Genomic DNA, 20,453 nt, shown 5'->3' with positions numbered 1-20,453 from the left:
AAGCTCCACGAACCACGTTCAACCGCGTTACACCACAAACAAGGGGTTAAACTCGTTTGCAAACTATGCAGTAAAAATGTGGAACGCCCTTCCTATAATCTTAAAGGAGTGCAAAACACTGCCCACCTTCAAAACCACTCTCAAAAAACATTTACAGGAGGCTGCAATCCGTAACTGGACCCTCTAAATCAAAAATCAGATTAAAAGACCCGAACTACCCACTGTACATACTTTGTGTTTTGTCCCCCGCCCCCACCTGTGGTGTATGTCCCCACCTGTCCTACCCGCTGTACATACCTGATGTTTTGTTGTATTGTATATCTAGTATTGATGGATGTATTTTTATCTTGTAGATAGTAATAGTTATTTGTCTGTATTATCTTGTAGATAGTACTAGTTTTTTTTTTTTTTTCCTGTCTGTCTTACATGTAACGATGAATTGAAAATCAAGGACCCCAATTGAAATAAGCCAGTGGCTTTCTTGGGTTTTTATCCTTTTAGATGACCTTGTATGTAATATGTACTCTCATGTACCTACTTCTGCAAATCTTCTAATAAAGTTTTCAATCAATCAAACATATGAGAGCTGGTTTACATAAATAAAGGCTATGTACACTATCCACTATACTACAGTATACTATACAAATAAAACACTGTGCTGTACTTTATGCTATGCTATAAATATCCTAACATTTCCTATCTCTGAACCGTATGTACCCTAGGGTTGTCATATTGCACATAGTGTTATTGCACATTCATTTAAAGTGTCGCAGTTTGCAGGTTTGAAATGTTCACAGTTGTGTGTCAGTATCTAGTAGCTGCCATCAAATTGTCTAGAATTTGTCCAGGGCCTAGAACGGCATGTTTTTTGCGCACGTCTCCGCTTGGTGGCGCTGTTGCTCGTGTGTGAACTCACTCCGTTGTTTATGCAACAACCCCCTCGAGTCGAGAAGGAATCACTCCGTCCCGACCCCTGGCATTGACACATTTGAATACTTTATTTGGTTCCACAAATTATATTATACAAACAGGGAATCAAATATTTCGGGGCTAAGCAGCACTGAACACTTAAGGATACACATAACACCTCCTTCTCCACACGGCCAAGCTGCCAATAATAGCTGAGACAGAGCAAAATTTGGCAACCTGTTTGGCCTTTCTTTTAGTCATTGCAGCAATTCTCAGACCCCTCATGGTGCATTTATATACATGGCCCAGACTTCCAAATACAAGTATGCTGAATTTGCACTTGTACCCAAAGCTGGTTATCGTACCAAGTAGTGGTTGGTATTTGATATACTTGTCCTGGAAAGTCTGGTCCATGTACAGGTCAAAGGGGCAGCCTACTTCTATAATCAGCACCTCCTTGTGGCTGGTGTCAACAAAGATAACATCAGGTGTATTTGGGATGTTGGAAAAAACGTCATTGGCAAAACCAAACCACTCTGGTAACACTCTGGCATGCTTGTACATAACTGCGCTAGATGGTAAGATGTTTTGTACTGTATCAGACACAATGTCCACAATACGGTCATGACGAGCTATGTACAGGTGTTTGTATGCATTACATCCATTTGTTATGTGTGCAATGGACTCTAGATGTTGTGAATCCTGATGGTTTAAACAGAATGGACTGTGAGTGTGGGGATACCAGGTGGACAGATTGTACTTGGTCGGTAATACCTGCAGTCTTGCTTTGATGGTGAATTTCAGAACATCCTCACCAACAGCGACGTTCTTATACACTGAGTGTGAGACTGAGTGGTCAGCAAACTGCAAACAGGCTAGCTTTCCCTGTAGTCTGAGTCCACACCAGTGCTGCCTGATCTCAGACTGCTTCAGGCTGAGCAGAACCCTCCTTGCAGAGTCTCTGTGCAGTCCGACAGTCTCTTCCTGCGGTGTTGTGATGTCGGCCTTCACAATCACACAGGGGTCTGTGATCACCTCATCAGAGACAGGGACTTCAGTCTGTGTGTTAAGTTCTGTCCATTTTAGCTGAACTCCAGTCTGGTTGCAGAGGTCATTGAGATCCGGCCAGTCAGACCAGACCCCGAAGCCCTTGGCCTGGGAATCCAGTTTCCCAGAGTCTTTCCTCCTGAAGCCGAGGAAGTCGTTCTGGTGTGCGCTGGCCAGGGGGATCTTCCTTCTGCGTAGATCCAGTAGGAGAGAGGCCCTGGCCATTTCTCTAACGGTGGCATCATCATTATTAAGCATATGGAGCAGGTGGGCTAGCCTGGTGGCTATGTAGGCCCACTCAACATTGGGGACTCCCAGCCCTCCCTCTCCACATGGGAGAAAGATCATGCCCCGTGTGGAGTGTGTGTTGAGGCCCACCCACTTTCTGACCAGCTGGACAGTTCTGTTCGTCATCTCTCTCAGTGCTTTGAGAGGGATGTGCACATTGGCGAAGAGGTGTTGGATTTTGGCCAGAGCCACCTCTCTCACAGCCTGGAGCTTCATGAGGATGGGGAGGGGGGACAAGTCAATCAGGTGGAGACGATGGAGAAACTCTGTAGTGAGCTCCTCGACCTGCTCGCTCCACTCGCCAGCGATGTTAAACCTGTGGCCAAGGTATGGGTAGGTCTCATTGCGGGAATACACCCTGATGGGTTGGCCCATTACAAGAAAGGTGGGGGGCTTGTCGTTCTTGGCCTTATACCAGCGGTTGCCTCCACTGCGGCGGTAACTGGACCCTCTAAATCAAAAATCAGATTAAAAGACCCGAACTACCCACTGTACATACTTTGTGTTTTGTCCCCCGCCCCCACCTGTGGTGTATGTCCCCACCTGTCCTACCCGCTGTACATACCTGATGTTTTGTTGTATTGTATATCTAGTATTGATGGATGTATTTTTATCTTGTAGATAGTAATAGTTATTTGTCTGTATTATCTTGTAGATAGTACTAGTTTTTTTTTTTTTTTCCTGTCTGTCTTACATGTAACGATGAATTGAAAATCAAGGACCCCAATTGAAATAAGCCAGTGGCTTTCTTGGGTTTTTATCCTTTTAGATGACCTTGTATGTAATATGTACTCTCATGTACCTACTTCTGCAAATCTTCTAATAAAGTTTTCAATCAATCAAACATATGAGAGCTGGTTTACATAAATAAAGGCTATGTACACTATCCACTATACTACAGTATACTATACAAATAAAACACTGTGCTGTACTTTATGCTATGCTATAAATATCCTAACATTTCCTATCTCTGAACCGTATGTACCCTAGGGTTGTCATATTGCACATAGTGTTATTGCACATTCATTTAAAGTGTCGCAGTTTGCAGGTTTGAAATGTTCACAGTTGTGTGTCAGTATCTAGTAGCTGCCATCAAATTGTCTAGAATTTGTCCAGGGCCTAGAACGGCATGTTTTTTGCGCACGTCTCCGCTTGGTGGCGCTGTTGCTCGTGTGTGAACTCACTCCGTTGTTTATGCAACAACCCCCTCGAGTCGAGAAGGAATCACTCCGTCCCGACCCCTGGCATTGACACACACACACACACACACACACACACACACACACCTGGGTAAATATCTGTCGGCTTTGGGGTCTTTAGTTCCCAGAATAAACACGGTAGGTGAACTCTGTATTATCTTGACAACGTGCTTCAGTCACGTCGGTTTTACAACACACTGGGTGCGTTCGTAAAAACGCTCTGGAATTCTGATCAGCACTCATGGAACGCCTCTTGTCCAATCAGATTATTTGGTTCCTTTGTGACGTTGAACCCAGTGTGCGCTCCGGCGCTCTCGGGGCGAGTCTACGAACGCACCCACTGTCAGGTGTGACATAACCAGAGCTATAAAACAAACTTTTTTTTTTTTTTTTTTAAAGCGGCATAAAGACGTACTGTTTTGGTAACAGTGATCATTAACTGACATCAGTTGGTAAGGCAGCAATAATAATCTATCAAGGTTGCTGTTTTTAAAAGCGCTAAAACTGTCTCTAAATAGCCTCGAAACTTCCACCTCGTCCCAATGCGGAAGTAGCCTCTACACACTAACCAATCAACAGATGGAACATGATATGATTGACGCGAATCCGGCCAATGATATCGGAGAACGGGGGCATTGCACAGCCAATGAATGAGGAATGTGATCAGACATGCTTTTTAGAGACTGTTCGCTATTATTATTATGATTATGATTATGATTATTATTATTATTATCTATTCCTATTCCTTATTCCGTTTCATGCATTACAATGAGCCCGTCCTCCGATTTCTACCTCCCTGCTATGCTATGCTATGCTAGGTAATCAACCCAGATTAGATTCAACATTTTTGTCATTGCACAGAGTACAACGAAATGTATTTAGGCACAGGGTCAGCCGTAGTCAGCGTCCCTGGAGCAATTAGGGGTTAAGTGCCTTGCTCGAGGCCACAACGGCAGTGGTTAGGCACCTCAGATATGATGCCAGCAACCCTCCAGTCCCCAGCTCACATGCAGCTCCCTCCTGAGGCGGGGATCGAACCGGCGACCTTCCGATTGCTAGCCGGCCTCTCTAACCTGGGCGGCAGTGGTTCAGGAGGTAGATCCGGCGTCTAATGATCGCAAGGTCGGCAGTTCGGTGGTTCAAACCCCGGCTGGCCACGTGACGAGGTGTCCTTGAGCAAGGCACTGAACCCCTAAAATGCTCAAGGGTCGCTGTCTATGGCCGACCCTTGCCTAGAGCATAAAATACCACATTACAACAATTGACTGACAAGTTGATTGCATGGCAATAAAACATTACAACAACAATAATAATAATAATAATAATGATAATGATAATAATAATAATAATAATAATAATAATAATAATAACTTGAATTTATATAGCGCCTTTCAGGGTACCCAAGGTCACTTTACAGAGAAACAGGAAAGAAAACAGACAAACAAAAACAACAACAGAACTAGGGGGCGAAGGCCTTGGTGAACAGGGCCATATTCCACAAAGCTCGATAAAGTTCTAAGCCTCGATAAAGTTCTAAGCCTCGGAAATGTTAGCTTGCGTTCGGTGCCATCAATGTGGCTCAAATAATTCGCTGCTTGGTTGAGCTCCTTCTGAGTCAGATATAATTAGCCTGGTCCCGACCAGGCTAAAACACAGGCTATAGTCATCCGTGCGTCAAAAAAGGCTCACAGGCGGAAACTAAACCCTGAACGAAAGTTCCTCATGTGTCTTTTAGGAAATATTAGTTCCCACTTCACATGAGATAGATAGATTAGATAGTTTGACTGTGTGATAGATAGATAATTTGATATTTTGAAAGTGTGATCGATCGATAGATAGTTTGATTGTGTGATAGATAACTTGATATTTTGAAAGTGTGATAGATAGATAAAGAAAAGAGTGTAAAAAAAAAAAGAAGTAATTGTCTCAACTTGCATTGCCGTCATGACAGCGGTCTCGCTGGCGTAGTGGTTAAGGCTGCGGACTCGAGTTCCAAAGGTTGCGAGTTCGAGACTTGACTAAGTCATTCATTTTTTTTTTTTTTACATTTAACCGAAGATTTCATGCAAAGGTTTCAAACACCATTGTAATCGTGTCAGTTCTTGTAAATTCGCCTGCACCATAATTTTATAGCCTACAATACTTTTTTAGATGAGATTTTAGATTAGATTCAGACAACGAAATGCAGTAAAAAGTGCGTCTGTAGAGGGATTCGAACCACTGATATAAAATGACGAATAAATCCTATGGCAGCAGTCAATACCACTAGGCCATTGTGGCAATATGATGGTTTGTAGCCTGCTGCGGATATCACCACAGTAGTAATATTCATTTATTAAAATATGAACATATAACAATAACTGGGGCTAGTATGACCTACGCATTTAATCGGTCAGCAATTTCTTGCCAAACCATTTCCCTCGCCTTGTTAATTGCGGCAGTATTGCACTATTTTACATCTTATTTTTCCGTTTTCATAAAAATCTATAATTCGGAATGCTGCGCAAATGTAGTACCCCTGCAGAGTGGAGTATCTTCATTTCGACAGATCGACACTTCAGGGCTTTTTATGTCTGCGTGCACGCGCCCATATCGAAGATTTGTAAGCCTGTCTTCTGTGAACACTGATGACACAAGGCTGATCCTCATTCGAGGAATCACCTGAGGCTTGAATACCAATCTCGAGGTCCCTGAGCGCCGCATTTAAAAATATCGCCGCTATATTAAGCCACCGTTAGTGGAATATGGCCCAGGTGGGAGTTTAGGGACGTTATTAATATTATTATTATTATTATTGTTATTGTTATTATTATTATTATTATTAATTTATTATTATTGTTATTATTATTATTTATTGATTTATTATTATTGTTAATAATAATAATATTGTTCTTCTTCTTCTTCTTCTTCACCTGTAGGCTACCTAGGCTGCCTTCTGACGTTCGCTCCATCTCGTCCGTACAGGTACAGGTACTACAGGTACGGTACTACAGAACACATCAGACAAGATGGCCGCCGGGCAGCTGAGCGTCCAGGAGGAGCAGGTGCAGAGGTTCCTGGACGGCGCGGCCCGCGGGGACGCGGCCCGGGTCTGTGAGATGCTGGCCCGGTCCGGCTCGCTGCTCAACGGCACCGGGGAGCGCGGCTGGACCGCCCTGATGCTGGCCGCCCGGAACGGACACGCTGACGTGGTGGAGACGCTGCTCTCCAACGGGTGAGGCTGGGGGAGGCTGAGGGAGGTAGAACACCAGGGGAGGCTGGGGGAGGTAGAACACCAGGGGAGGCTGGGGGGGAGGTAGAACACCAGGGGAGGCTGGGGGAGGTAGAACACCAGGGGAGGCTGGGGGGGGGGAGGTAGAACACCAGGGGAGGCTGGGGGAGGTAGAACACCAGGGGAGGCTGGGGGGAGGTAGAACACCAGGGGAGGCTGGTGGAGGTAGAACACCAGGGGAGGCTGGGGGAGGTAGAACACCAGGGGAGGCTGGGGGAGGTAGAACACATGGGGAGGCTGGTGGAGGTAGAACACCAGGGGAGGCTGGTGGAGGTAGAACAACAGGGGAGGCTGGGGGAGGTAGAACACTGGAGCCTTCATCCTCTGATGATCTTCTACCTCCCCTCCCTTCCCCCCCTCTCCCCCCTCCCTTCCCCCCCCTCTCCACCCTCCCTTCCCCCCCCTCTCCACCCTCCCTTCCCCCCCCTCTCCACCCTCCCTTCCCCCCCTCCCCCCTCAGGTGTGACAAGTTATGCGTCAACCAGTCGTCCCAGACGGCCTTCGACATCGCCAGGTTCTGGGGTCACGGCCACATCGCCCACCTGCTCTCCTCCACCGGTACCGGTACCACCCCTGGTACCACCACCACCGGTACTGTAGTATTTCTACCTTCTGAAATGTCTATTTACTTGCTGTGGTAAATTCGCGAAATCAGAATGTAAGAGTCTCTAGGCACAGAGGGAGGTCGACACAGAGGAACGGCGGGTTAGCCGTCAGCCCCGCCTGCCTCACCGACTGTAGTACCGCGGCCACCCTCTGCATATGCTGCGGCCAGGTGTCCGCATAGATGGCAATGTCATCTAAGTACGCCGCAGCATACGCAGAGTGCGGCCGCAGAATACGGTCCATCAGCCGCTGAAACGTGGCCGGGGCCTCAAACAACCCGAACGGAAGCGCGGTGAACTGGAATAAACCCCACGGGGTAGAGAATGCTGTTTTTTCCCGGGATACCGGCGATAATGGTATCTGCCAGTATCCCTTCGTGCAATCCAATGTGGATTGATTGTAATACTTAGCTATGCCAAGCCGGTCCAGGAGCTCGTCGATCCGGGGCATAGGGTAGGCATCGAACTTTGACACAGAGTTCACCCGTCTATAGTCCACACAGAACCGTACAGACCCATCGCGCTTTGCCACCAGCATGATGGCGCTGCACCAGTCGCTGTGCGACTCCTCGACCACGCCCAGTTTTAGCATAAAATCTAATTTCCGGCTCACTACGTCTCGTTTGTAGTACGACCTGTACGACCGGGTATCGGGGAGAACACATCCGCGAAGCTATGTTGCAATTTATCAACGTCCGCCCGCTGGCTCGCCGAGAGATGGTCGCCTAAGCAGGTCGGGGCACTAGTACTAGTTTTTGGGACCTCCGGCCCGAACCCATCGCTCTCGGGAAGTAGCGTAACCAGGGAAACAGGGACCACGTCGTTCCATTTTTTTCAGAGATTAATGTGGTATATTTGTGTGCTATCCCCTCTATCCAACCGCACTACCTTGTAGTCTACATCCCCAATTCGCCGTGTGATCGCGAACGGCCCTTGCCACTTAGCGAGTAATTTAGAGCTAGACGTGGGCAGTAGTACGAGGACTTTGTCTCCCGGTGCGAAATTGCGTAGGCTAGTCCCTCTATCGTACAGCCGTTTTTGACGCTCCTGGGCCTCGAGCAAATGCTCCTGTGACATAACCCCCAGTGAGTGGAGCTTTGCACGTAGGTCCAGGACGTATTGAATTTCATTTTTACTGTCACTAGACCCTTCCTCCCAGCTTTCTTTAATCAGGTCTAGGACGCCCCGTGGCTTGCGCCCGTACAGGAGCTCAAAGGGGGAAAACCCTGTGGAAGCCTGGGGTACTTCTCGCACTGCGAACAACAGGGGGTCTATCCACTTATGCCAATTACGACTGTCTTCGTGTATGAACTTACGGATCATTGACTTAAGCGTCCGATTGAACCGCTTACACAGTCCATCGGTGGCCGGGTGATACACGGCGATAAAGTTAGTGCCTTGGTTAGTGCCTTGGTCGGTGAGGATCTCTTTCGGGATCCCCACCCGGGAGATGACCTGAAATAACGCCTGTGCTACTCTCTTTGCAGAGATAGTACGAAGCGGTATTGCCTCGGGATATCGAGTGCGCAACGTTCAAATGGCCAGATCCATGCCAATACGATCGAATGGCGCCTCGACCAGGGGGAGGGGACGCAATGGCGCCCTGGGCACCGCCGGGGGATTGACTAGTTGACACTCGCTGGCAGGAGGCGCACCACCGTCGCCCCTCCGCCCGTATCCCCGGCCAATAGAATCAAGCCATTATCCGGTTGAGTGTTTTGTCGTATCCTAAGTGGCCTGCCATAGGGTTATGATGCGCCGCCTGGAATATAGCTTCCCGGCGGCTCCTAGGTACCAACGACTGGGTCACTTCCTCGTCCCTGCGAGTGTCACGACTCACTCTATACAGTCTGTCCCTAATCACTACAAAATACGGGTGGGTGCGCACAGCCTCCCCCAAAATAATAAAGAATAAAGACTAAGTGCAGTGCGCGGCCGTCACTGCCGTCACGCCCACCGGCTTCCCCTCTCGGGATCCGCTGCGGCCACTTCAAACGGCGCTGACTCCCCTTCCAGGACTCAGCTTGATCTGCCGTTGTCCTGTCGCTTTCTCTCGCTCTCTCTCGTCTCAAATTTGCCAACTCCCGGCATTGTAAGTCATTGAATGTCATTCAGTCACGGCCGGTCAGTCAGTCACTGTCAGTTTGATTGATTGATTGAAAACTTTATTAGAAGATTTGCAGAAGTAGGTACATGAAAGTACATATTACATACAAGGTCAACTAACAGGATAAAAACCCAAGAAAGCCACTGGCTTATTTCAATTGGGGTCCTTGATTCTCAATTCATCGTTACAAGTAAGACAGACAAAAAAAACTTGTACTATCTACAAGATAATACAGACAAATAACTAGTACTATCTACAAGATAAACATACATCCATCATGGGAAGAACAATACAACAAAGCATAAGGTATGTACAGCGGGTAGGACAGGTGGGGACATACACCACAGGTGGGGGCGGGGGACAAAACACAAAGTATGTACAGTGGGTAGTTCGGGTCTTTTAATCTGATTTTTGATTTAGAGGGTCCAGTTACGGATTGCAGCCTCCTGTAAGTGTTTTTTGAGAGTGGTTTTGAAGGTGGGCAGTGTTTTGCACTCCTTTAAGATTATAGGAAGGGCGTTCCACATTTTTACTGCATAGTTTGCAAACGAGTTTAACCCCTTGTTTGTGGTGCAACGCGGTTGAACGTGGTTCGTGGAGCTTCCTCTGGTATTGTATGTGTGGACGTTGTTCACTTTTTGGAAGTATGTTGACAGGTACTTGGGTGTCTTTGTGGTGTAGCGTATCTTGAAGACCAGGCCCAGTGCAAGCTGCTGCACTCTGTCAACTACTCGTAGCCAATCAAGGCTCAAAAAATGAGCAGCGGTTAGATGTGTCCTAGGGTTGAGGCCTAGCAGAAGCCTAACCAGTTTATTTTGGGCTGTCTGGAGTCTTGTTTTATGGGCCTTTGTGGTTCTATAGTACCATGATGTTACGGCATAGTCGAAGTGACATTGAATGAGAGCTCCTGATAGGGTCCTCAGTGTGTTTTTACTGACAAGTGAGGATATCCTGTACAAGAATCTAGTTTTATGGTTCACTTTTTTGATTACTTTTGCTGCCATTTTATCTCCGGAAGTGAAGCGTTGTTTGTTTGTTTGTCCAGGTTTTCAAAGGGGGGCGTGGCTTAGCGATAGGTCCGTTCTCCAAAACGAGCTATTAGATATTACTTTCAATTCTGGACGTTACAATTCTAATTTCTCAAAAAACCAACAAACAAACTGTCAACTTGTCGATATGACGTCTTGCTGCAAGGCATTCTGGAACCTGCAGTTCTGGATCACCCATTCCTAGCTGACACAACAGAAATGTACTTCTATCTGTACTAACTGTCTTAACCATAAATGATAACTCTTTTTAAACTGTCAATCAATTATGTAACATATTAATCAATCATGTAACCTATAAAGTTACAACAGGTACCGATCGGGTCCTCCCATCCGCCCCGCTTCTCCTCAGGGAGGAGGAGGGCCAGGAGGAGAACTACTTCAGCAGAGAGGTCCTGGACCGGATGAGCGACAGGCGGACCGACACAGCGTGGCTGGAGGCCCGGCGCTCTGCCCCCGACACGGTGTTCATCCTCTTCTCCTCCTCCTCCTCCTCCTCGGGGGGAGGGGGGGATCTCACCCCGCTGGTGACCTCCGTGGGAGGTGGGGCGGGGGGGACGGGGCTGGCACAGGCTGACACAGGTGAGAACTCATCACTCCACAAACCTCCACCCGCACCCTCAGGTCTTCAAACAGCTTCCTCCTCCAGGTTCCCCAATACCAGGCTCCGCACCACGGGGGACCGAGCCTCGGCTGCGCCGCGCCTGTGGAACAGCCTTCCTAGCCAGCTAAGGGAACAGCCTTCCTAGCCAGCTAAGGGAACAGCCTTCCTAGCCAGCTAAGGGAACAGCCTTCCTAGCCAGCTAAGGGAACAGCCTTCCTAGCCAGCTAAGGGAACAGCCTTCCTAGTCAGCTAAGGGAACAGCCTTCCTAGCCAGCTAAGGGAACAGCCTTCCTAGCCAGCTAAGGGAACAGTCTTCCTAGTCAGCTAAGGGAACAGCCTTCCTAGCCAGCTAAGGGAACAGCCTTCCTAGCCAGCTAAGGGAACAGCCTTCCTAGCCAGCTAAGGGAACAGCCTTCCTAGTCAGCTAAGGGAACAGCCTTCCTAGCCAGCTAAGGGAACAGCCTTCCTAGCCAGCTAAGGGCTGTACAGAGCCTGTGGAACAGCCTTCCTAGTCAGCTAAGGGAACAGCCTTCCTAGCCAGCTTAGAGAACAGCCTTCCTAGCCAGCTAAGGGAACAGCCTTCCTAGCCAGCTAAAGGAACAGCCTTCCTAGCCAGCTAAGGGAACAGCCTTCCTAGCCAGCTAAGGGCTGTACAGAGCCTGTGGAACAGCCTTCCTAGTCAGCTAAGGGAACAGCCTTCCTAGCCAGCTAAGAGAACAGCCTTCCTATACAGCTAAGGGAACAGCCTACTAGCCAGCTAAAGGAACAGCCTTCCTAGCCAGCTAAGAGAACAGCCTTCCTATACAGCTAAGGGAACAGCCTACTAGCCAGCTAAAGGAACAGCCTTCCTAGCCAGCTAAGGGAACAGCCTTCCTAGCCAGCTAAGGGAACAGCCTTCCTAGCCAACTAAGGGAACAGCCTTCCTAGCCAGCTAAAGGAACAGCCTTCCTAGTCAGCTAAGGGAACAGCCTTCCTAGCCAGCTAAGGGAACAGCCTTCCTAGCCAACTAAGGGAACAGCCTTCCTAGCCAGCTAAGGGAACAGCCTTCCTAGCCAGCTAAGGGAACAGCCTTCCTAGTCAGCTAAGGGAACAGCCTTCCTAGCCAGCTAAGGGAACAGCCTTCCTAGCCAGCTAAGGGAACAGCCTTCCTAGTCAGCTAAGAGAACAGCCTTCCTAGCCAGCTAAGGGAACAGCCTTCCTAGTCAGCTAAGAGAACAGCCTTCCTAGTCAGCTAAGGGAACAGCCTTCCTAGTCAGCTAAGAGAACAGCCTTCCTAGTCAGCTAAGAGAACAGCCTTCCTAGCCAGCTAAGGGAACAGCCTTCCTAGTCAGCTAAGAGAACAGCCTTCCTAGTCAGCTAAGGGAACAGCCTTCCTAGCCAGCTAAGGGAACAGCCTTCCTAGCCAGCTAAGGGAACAGCCTTCCTAGTCAGCTAAGAGAACAGCCTTCCTAGCCAGCTAAGGGAACAGCCTTCCTAGTCAGCTAAGAGAACAGCCTTCCTAGCCAGCTAAGGGAACAGCCTTCCTAGTCAGCTAAGAGAACAGCCTTCCTAGCCAGCTAAGGGAACAGCCTTCCTAGTCAGCTAAGAGAACAGCCTTCCTAGTCAGCTAAGAGAACAGCCTTCCTAGCCAGCTAAGGGAACAGCCTTCCTAGTCAGCTAAGAGAACAGCCTTCCTAGCCAGCTAAGGGAACAGCCTTCCTAACCAGCTAAGGGAACAGCCTTCCTAACCAGCTAAGGGCTGTATAGAGTCTGGACTCTTTTAAGACAGGCCTAAAAACCAGTTTATTCCAAAATAACTTTAACTGTTGAACCTGTGTTCATTCTTGTGATTTATTTTGTGTTTTTTTACTATGTTTTTAACTTATTATGTTTTTAGGTTGTTTTTGTTTTCTCCTCCTCCTCCTTTTTAACTCTGTAGCACTCTATTAGTATTATATTAGTATTATAATAGTATGATTATTATATTATATTACTATTATTATATTATTAGTATTATTATATTAGTATTATTATTAGATTATTATATTATATTATTATTATTATATTATATTATTATATTATATTATTATTATTATTATATTATATTATTATTATTGTATTACTATTATTATATTATTATTATTACAGGACCAGCGGCGAGCACCAGGCTGTGTCTCCTCGGCCCGGCGTCCGTGTCCGACCTCCTCCACGACCCCGGGACCCCCGTGGTGTTCCTGGGGGTGGAGAGGAAGCAGAGGCGCCCCCCCCCCTCCTCCTCCAGGGAAGGGGAGGAGGGGGAGGAGCCTCCCCAGAGGGCGTGGTTTGCTGTCGCCACGGCCGATGAGTTCTGGACAGAGAGGCTCCACCTCGCGGGTGACCAGGCGCACGGATACTTCCTCAGGAGGACCATGCCCGGCCTGCTGACCCTGCCCGAGGACCAGGCTGGTCAGTGGATGGGGGACAGGGGGACAGGGGAGGCTGGGGAGGCTGGGGGATTACAGGAGAGGACAGGAGAGGACAGGAGAGGCTGGGGGAGGACAGGGAGGACAGGAGAGGACAGGGGAGGCTGGGGGAGGACAGGGGAGGACAGGAGAGGACAGGAGAGGACAGGGGAGGCTGGGGGAGGACAGGGGAGGACAAGAGAGGACAGGAGAGGACAGGAGAGGCTGGGGGAGGACAGGGGAGGACAGGAGAGGACAGGGGAAGCTGGGGGAGGACAGGGGAGGACAGGAGAGGACAGGGGAGGACAGGGGAGGACAGGAGAGGACAGGACAGGACAGGGGAGGCTGGGGGAGGACAGGAGAGGACAGGAGAGGACAGGTGCAATGCGTATTGCATGCTTATGTATCATCACATCATTCCACACAGAGACACAGTACAGGCTTATGGCCTGCTCGCTCAGGACTAGTATTATCTGGGCTCCTCTAGTAATGTCTTACTAGATAATTACAGAGGTCGTCTGTGCCTTTTCTCCCCCCTCCTCCTCCTCCTCCTCTTCCTCCCCCTCCTCCTCCTCCTCCTCTTCCTCCCCCTCCTCCTCCTCCCCCTCCCCTCCTCCTCCTCCTCCTCTCCTCCCCTCCTCCTCCTCCTCCTCCTCCTCCCCCTCCTCCTCCTTCTCCTCCCCATCCTCCTCCTCCTCCTCCTCCCCCTCCCCCTCCCCCTCCTCCTCCCCCTCCCCCTCCTCCTCCTCCCCCTCCTCCTCCTCCTTCTCCTCCCCATCCTCCCTCCTCTTCCTCCTCCCCCTCCTCCTCCTTCTCCTCCCCCTCCTCTTCCTCCTCCCCCTCATCCTCCTCCTCCTCCCCCTCCTCCTCCTTCTCCTCCCCATCCTCCTCCTCCTCCCCCTCCTCCTCCCCCTCCTCCTCCCCCTCCTCCTCCCCCTCCTCCTCCTCCCCCTCCTCCTCCTCCTCCTCCCCCTCCTCCTCCTCCTCCCTCCCCCTCCTCCTCCTCCTCCTCCTCCCCCTCCTCCTCCTCCTCCTCCCCCTCCTCCTCCTCCTCCTCCTTCTCCTCCCCCTCCTCCTCCTCTTCCTCCTCCCCCCTCATCCTCCTCCTCCTCCTCCCCCTCCTCCTTCTCCTCCCCATCCTCCTCCTCCTCTTCCTCCTCCCCCTCCCCCTCCTCCTCCTCTTCCTCCTCCCCCTCCTCCTCCTCCTTCCCCTCCTCCTCCCCCTCCTCCTCCTCCCCCCCCTCCTCCTCCCCCCCCTCCTCCTCCCCCTCCTCCTCCTCCTCCTCCTCCTCCTCCTCCCCCTCCTCCTCCTCCCCCCCCTCCTCCTCCTCCTCCTCCTCCAGGTATCGTGGCCCAGGCCCGGTCAGTCCTGGCGTGGCACAGCAGATACAGCTTCTGCCCCACCTGTGGTTCTGGGACCCAGGTGGAGGAGGCGGGCTACAAGCGGACCTGCCTGAACACCTCCTGCCGGAGTCTCCAGGGGGTCCACAACACCTGCTACCCCCGCGTCGGTAGGCCACGCCCCCCTACCCACCCCAATTTTTGGGTGGGATTAAAATTGCAAATTCTAAATTGTTCTGTTGCACTCTGGGGTATTTGATCTGTTCCACCACCAGCACACCTGATTCAACTAATCAAGTGCAAACCATAATTGCCTTGTACTTGATTAGTTGAATCAGGTGTGCTGGTGGTGGTGGAACAGATCCAAATATGTGGTGAGGCTGGGGCGCCCCGAGGAGAGGGTTGAGAACCACTGGTCTAGTGGATAGTGAGTTGGACTGGTGATCGGAAGGTTGTGAGTTCAAATCCCGACCTGAACGGGGTGTGAGCCCTAGAGTAAGGCCCTTAGCCCTCAGTTACTCCAGGGGGACTGTCTCCCCTGTCCTGTAATCTGGCATTGTAAAACGCTTTGGATTAAAATGGCAAAATCTACATTCTAAATTCTTCTGTAGAGTTCTGTAGGGTTCTGTAGGGTTCTGTAGAGTTCTGTAGAGTTCTGTAGAGTTCTGTAGAGTTCTGTAGAGTTCTGTAGGGTTCTGTAGGGGTTCTGTAGAGTTCTGTAGGGTTCTGTAGAGTTCTGTAGGGTTCTGTAGGGTTCTGTAGAGTTCTGTAGAGTTCTGTAGAGTTCTGTAGAGTTCTGTAGGGTTCTGTAGAGTTCTGTAGAGTTCTGTAGGGTTCTGTAGGGTTCTGTAGAGTTCTGTAGAGTTCTGTAGAGTTCTGTAGAGTTCTGTAGAGTTCTGTAGAGTTCTGTAGGGTTCTGTAGAGTTCTGTAGAGTTCTGTAGGGTTCTGTAGAGTTCTGTAGGGTTCTGTAGAGTTCTGTAGAGTTCTGTAGAGTTCTGTAGAGTTCTGTAGGGTTCTGTAGAGTTCTGTAGGGTTCTGTAGAGTTCTGTAGGGTTCTGTAGAGTTCTGTAGAGTTCTGTAGAGTTCTTTAGGGTTCTGTAGAGTTCTGTAGAGTTCTGTAGAGTTCTTTAGGGTTCTGTAGAGTTCTGTAGAGTTCTGTAGAGTTCTGACTGTGTCCCTGCCGCCCCTCCCAGACCCGGTGGTGATCATGCTGGTCCTGCACCCTGACGGGAGGCGGTGTCTGCTGGGCAGGAAGAAGGAGTTCCCCCCCGGGATGTTCTCCTGTCTGGCCGGCTTCCTGGAGCCCGGTACGTCCTGGAACCGCCTCTGTGCCGGCCAGGGGGGGAGGCCGGGGGGGGAGGCCGGGGGAGGTGGAAACCCGGAGGACGGGGCTCGATGATGTGAACGCGCCGGACGCTGTCTGGCGTTCCACGCTTTACAACGAGCCTCGGCCTCCGATTTCTATCTCCCGCCAGCCTCCCCCTGGTACACCTAACACACAACACTATACTGAGAGAGAGAGAGACACACAACACTATACTGAGAGAGAGAGAGACACACAACACTATACTGAGAGAGAGAGAGACACACAACACTATACTGAGAGAGAGAGAGAGAGACACACAACACTATACTGAGAGAGAGACACACAACACTATACTGAGAGAGAGAGAGACACACAAACACTATACTGAGAGAGAGAGACACACAACACTACACTAGACAGACACAACACTAGACAGACAGACAGAGACAGAGAGAGAGAGAGAGACAGAGAGAGAGACAGCACCGACTGACGCGTGTTCGGTCCGCAGGGGAGACCATCGAGGCGGCCGTGAGGCGCGAGGTGGCGGAGGAGAGCGGCGTGCGGGTGGGCGCCGTGCGCTACGTGTCCTGTCAGCCGTGGCCCCTCCCCTCCTCGCTCATGATTGGCTGCCTGGCCGTCGCCGTGACGACGGACATCAGAGTGGACGAGAAGGAGATCGAAGAGGCCCGCTGGTTCACCTGGCAACAGGTGACTTACAGAGCTCTGAGAGGGGAGGGGGTGTGTGTGTGTGTGTGTGTGTGTGTGTGTGTGTGTGTGTGTGTGTGTGTGGGGGTGTGGGTGTGGGTGTGTGTGGTAAGTGTGTGTGTGTGTGTGTGTGGGTGTGGGTGTGTGTGGTAAGTGTGTGTGTGTGTGTGTGTGTGTGTGTGTGTGTGTGGGTGTGGGTGTGTGTGGGTGTGTGTGTGTGGTAAGTGTGTGTAAATGTGTGTGTTAAATGTGTGTGTGTGTGTGTGTGTGTGTGTGGTAAATGTGTGTGTGTGGGTAAACGTGTGTGTTAAATGTGTGTGTGTGGTGTGTGTGTGTGTGTGTGTGTGTGTGGTAAATGTGTGTGTTAAATGTGTGTGTGTGTGTGTGTGTGTGTGTGTGTGTGTGGTAAATGTGTTTGACCTGTGTTGAAGGCTGTGGACTCCCTGGTCAAGGCGACGGAGCCTGCCTTCACCCTGCCCCCCCGACAAGCCATCGCCCATCAGCTGGTCAAACACTGGATCGGCATGACCTCTAACCTCTAACCTCTAGCCTCTAACCTCTGACCTCAGAAGGAGTCACAGCGCAACAGGAAGAAGGATGTCAATGAGGACACAGGGAGGTGGACCCCTAAACCCTGAGGGACAACGGATGAAAACTAGCCTTCTTGGCTAATTCTGTTGCATTCTTTGAAGTACATTGTCCCTGCCAAATAAACAATAAACAATAACAATAACAATAATAATAATAACAATAACAATAATAACAATAATAATAATAATAATAACAATAACAATAATAATAATAACAATAACAACAGCATAGACCTGGGGAGGCTGGCACCTGTTGTATGGGACCTGACAGGTGGATTACACCTCAAACACGACGGCCTGGTTTCACAGACAAGGCCTGAGCCTAGTGACTAAACCACACCTTCTATGTCCAAACTCCATTGAAGGTGTGTGTGTGTGTGTGTGTGTGTGTGTGTGTGTGGTAAATGTGTGTGTGTGTGTGTGTGTGTGTGTGTGTGGTAAATGTGTGTGTGTGTGTGTGTGTGTGTGTGGTAAATGTGTGTGTTTCCATTGAAGATGCTTTTTAGTCCGGGACAAGGCTCAAGCTTTGTCTGTGAAACCTCAGAAACCCTAACCTTAACCCTAACCCTAACCTTAACCTTAACCTTAACCCTAACCTTAACCCTAACCTTAACCCTAACCCTAACCTTAACCCTAAGACTCTTTTATCTTTAAGACTTAGTCAAGAAAAACCACTTCCCTTGACGCCACTAGGTGACATGTTTGACACAGGTGTTGTGCATTTGGCTAATGAAGCGTTGTAGTTTGAACCCTTCATACCACGGCATTCACTTGTCTGCTCTATGCCTGAAGGAGGTCTGTGACCGAAAGCTCGCAATAAACTACGTTGTTTTGCACAGTGTTTGAGTGTGCCTCACTGATTATAATTATAGGGACATATCTGATTATGAACATCTGAACTATGAGCTAAGTAACAGATTTATTCAGCCATGAGTTGATGATTCAGAAAAATATTTTTTATTGTTTTCCTTGAGATTAAGAGGGCCCCTTCAATGTGGTTTCTCACCCTCTTAATGCCTCTCTCCCGTGGCTTCGCATTTATGATCAACCATACACTTAATTTATGATTAACCACAACATTCTAGCCCTCGGGCTGGGATTTATACAGGCTTAGAAGAGACGCTCTCTCTTCCTCCCTCCCTCTCCTTCTGCCTCTGCCTAGCTCTCTTGCTCTCCTTCTCTCCCTTCTACCTCCCTCTCTTTCTGCCTCTCCTCTCTGTTTTTTTCCTCTCTGAACTCACAGAATCAAGGCTCCATCTTGGGACCAACGTTGTTCTCAGATTCAGATTCAGATAACGTTTTATTGCCATTATGCATACACATATAGGAATTTGCTTCGACATTACAGTAAGTGCGTTTATACTTTTTTCACGTGTCAAAAAACAGGACAACACAGGACAGACAACAGTGCATTGGATAGTGCAATATAAAGTGCAGTGCAGAGTTTTTACAGTGAGTCCAGGTCGTAGAGGGCATGTCGTCTCCCACCACCTGGATGTCCGTGCTGCCAGTGAAGTTGGACCACGCCGCCCAGTCATCCTGGTCGAAGGGATCCTCAATGGACACCACTGAAACCAGGGGAAAGGACGTTAGATAACCATGGTAACCATGGTAACCCTAACCCTGACCCACAGATCAGTATTACCATGCGCAAATCTGCATAACGATATCTAACTGGTATCCCCCTCTATTGTGAAGTGTATGGAGGTAGCTAAAAAGAGGGAGTTGAGGACAGATACCTGGGTAATCCTTGACGAAGCCCTTGTAGATGTCAGCCAGCTCATCAGGTGAGATGTGACGGCTTGGGTCATCGGGGGACTTGAAGTCCAAATCGTATTTTCTGTCTGTCAGAGAGGTGTGGTGGTGTCAGAGAGGTGGTGTCAGAGAGGTGAGGTGGTGTCAGAGAGGAGAGGTGGTGTCAGAGAGGAGAGGTGGTGTCAGCCCCCAGCCACAGCCAGACGTCAGCTCCAGCATCAGGAAAGCAGGAAAGCAGCCATTCACCAAAGTAGGTGTCAGCCAGGAGACACAGTGCTGGGGGGTAGTAGATGTCTCAGGAGACACAGTGCTGGGGGGTAGTAGATGTCTCAGGAGACACAGTGCTGGGGGGTAGTAGATGTCTCAGGAGACACAGTGCTGGGGGGTAGTAGATGTATCAGGAGACACAGTGCTGGGGGGTAGTAGATGTCTCAGGAGACACAGTGCTGGGGGGTAGTAGATGTCTCAGGAGACACAGTGCTGGGGGGGTAGTAGATGTCTCAGGAGACACAGTGCTGGGGGGTAGTAGATGTCTCAGGAGACACAGTGCTGGGGGGTAGTAGATGTCTCAGGAGACACAGTGCTGGGGGGGTAGTAGATGTCTCAGGAGACACAGTGCTGGGGGGGTAGTAGATGTCTCAGGAGACACAGTGCTGGGGGGTAGTAGATGTCTCAGGAGACACAGTGCTGGGGGGTAGTAGATGTCTCAGGAGACACAGTGCTGGGGGGTAGTAGATGTCTCAGGAGACACAGTGCTGGGGGGTAGTAGATGTCTCAGGAGACACAGTGCTGGGGGGTAGTAGATGTCTCAGGAGACACAGTGCTGGGGGGTAGTAGATGTCTCAGGAGACACAGTGCTGGGGGGTAGTAGATGTCTCAGGAGACACAGTGCTGGGGGGTAGTAGATGTCTCAGGAGACACAGTGCTGGGGGGTAGTAGATGTATCAGGAGACACAGTGCTGGGGGGTAGTAGATGTCTCAGGAGACACAGTGCTGGGGGGTAGTAGATGTCTCAGGAGACACAGTGCTGGGGGGGTAGTAGATGTCTCAGGAGACACAGTGCTGGGGGGTAGTAGATGTCTCAGGAGACACAGTGCTGGGGGGTAGTAGATGTCTCAGGAGACACAGTGCTGGGGGGGTAGTAGATGTCTCAGGAGACACAGTGCTGGGGGGGTAGTAGATGTCTCAGGAGACACAGTGCTGGGGGGTAGTAGATGTCTCAGGAGACACAGTGCTGGGGGGTAGTAGATGTCTCAGGA

At 49.8% G+C, this 20,453-nt stretch overlaps 1 protein-coding gene across 1 annotated transcript; it reads left to right on the top strand.

The window, feature by feature from the left end:
• The first annotated feature begins 3,494 nt into the window (after positions 1 to 3,494).
• On the top strand, positions 3,495 to 18,226 carry nudt12 (nudix (nucleoside diphosphate linked moiety X)-type motif 12). The gene is made up of 9 exons (XM_080532909.1): positions 3,495 to 3,581; positions 6,362 to 6,657; positions 7,175 to 7,305; positions 10,776 to 11,054; positions 13,204 to 13,500; positions 14,840 to 15,007; positions 16,032 to 16,145; positions 16,653 to 16,852; positions 17,281 to 18,226. The coding sequence occupies exons 2-9, from the start codon at positions 6,452 to 6,454 to the stop codon at positions 17,389 to 17,391; spliced, it is 1,506 nt and encodes a 501-aa protein (XP_080389035.1). The 5' UTR covers positions 3,495 to 3,581; positions 6,362 to 6,451; the 3' UTR covers positions 17,392 to 18,226.
• The last annotated feature ends 2,227 nt before the right edge of the window (positions 18,227 to 20,453 follow it).

Source organism: Nansenia antarctica (assembly GCF_963989245.1).
Source record: "Nansenia antarctica genome assembly, chromosome: 5".
Taxonomy (NCBI): Eukaryota; Metazoa; Chordata; class Actinopteri; order Argentiniformes; family Microstomatidae; genus Nansenia; species Nansenia antarctica.
The sequence above is the reverse complement of the archived record's forward strand: the minus strand, read 5'-3'. Positions and strand labels throughout refer to the sequence as shown.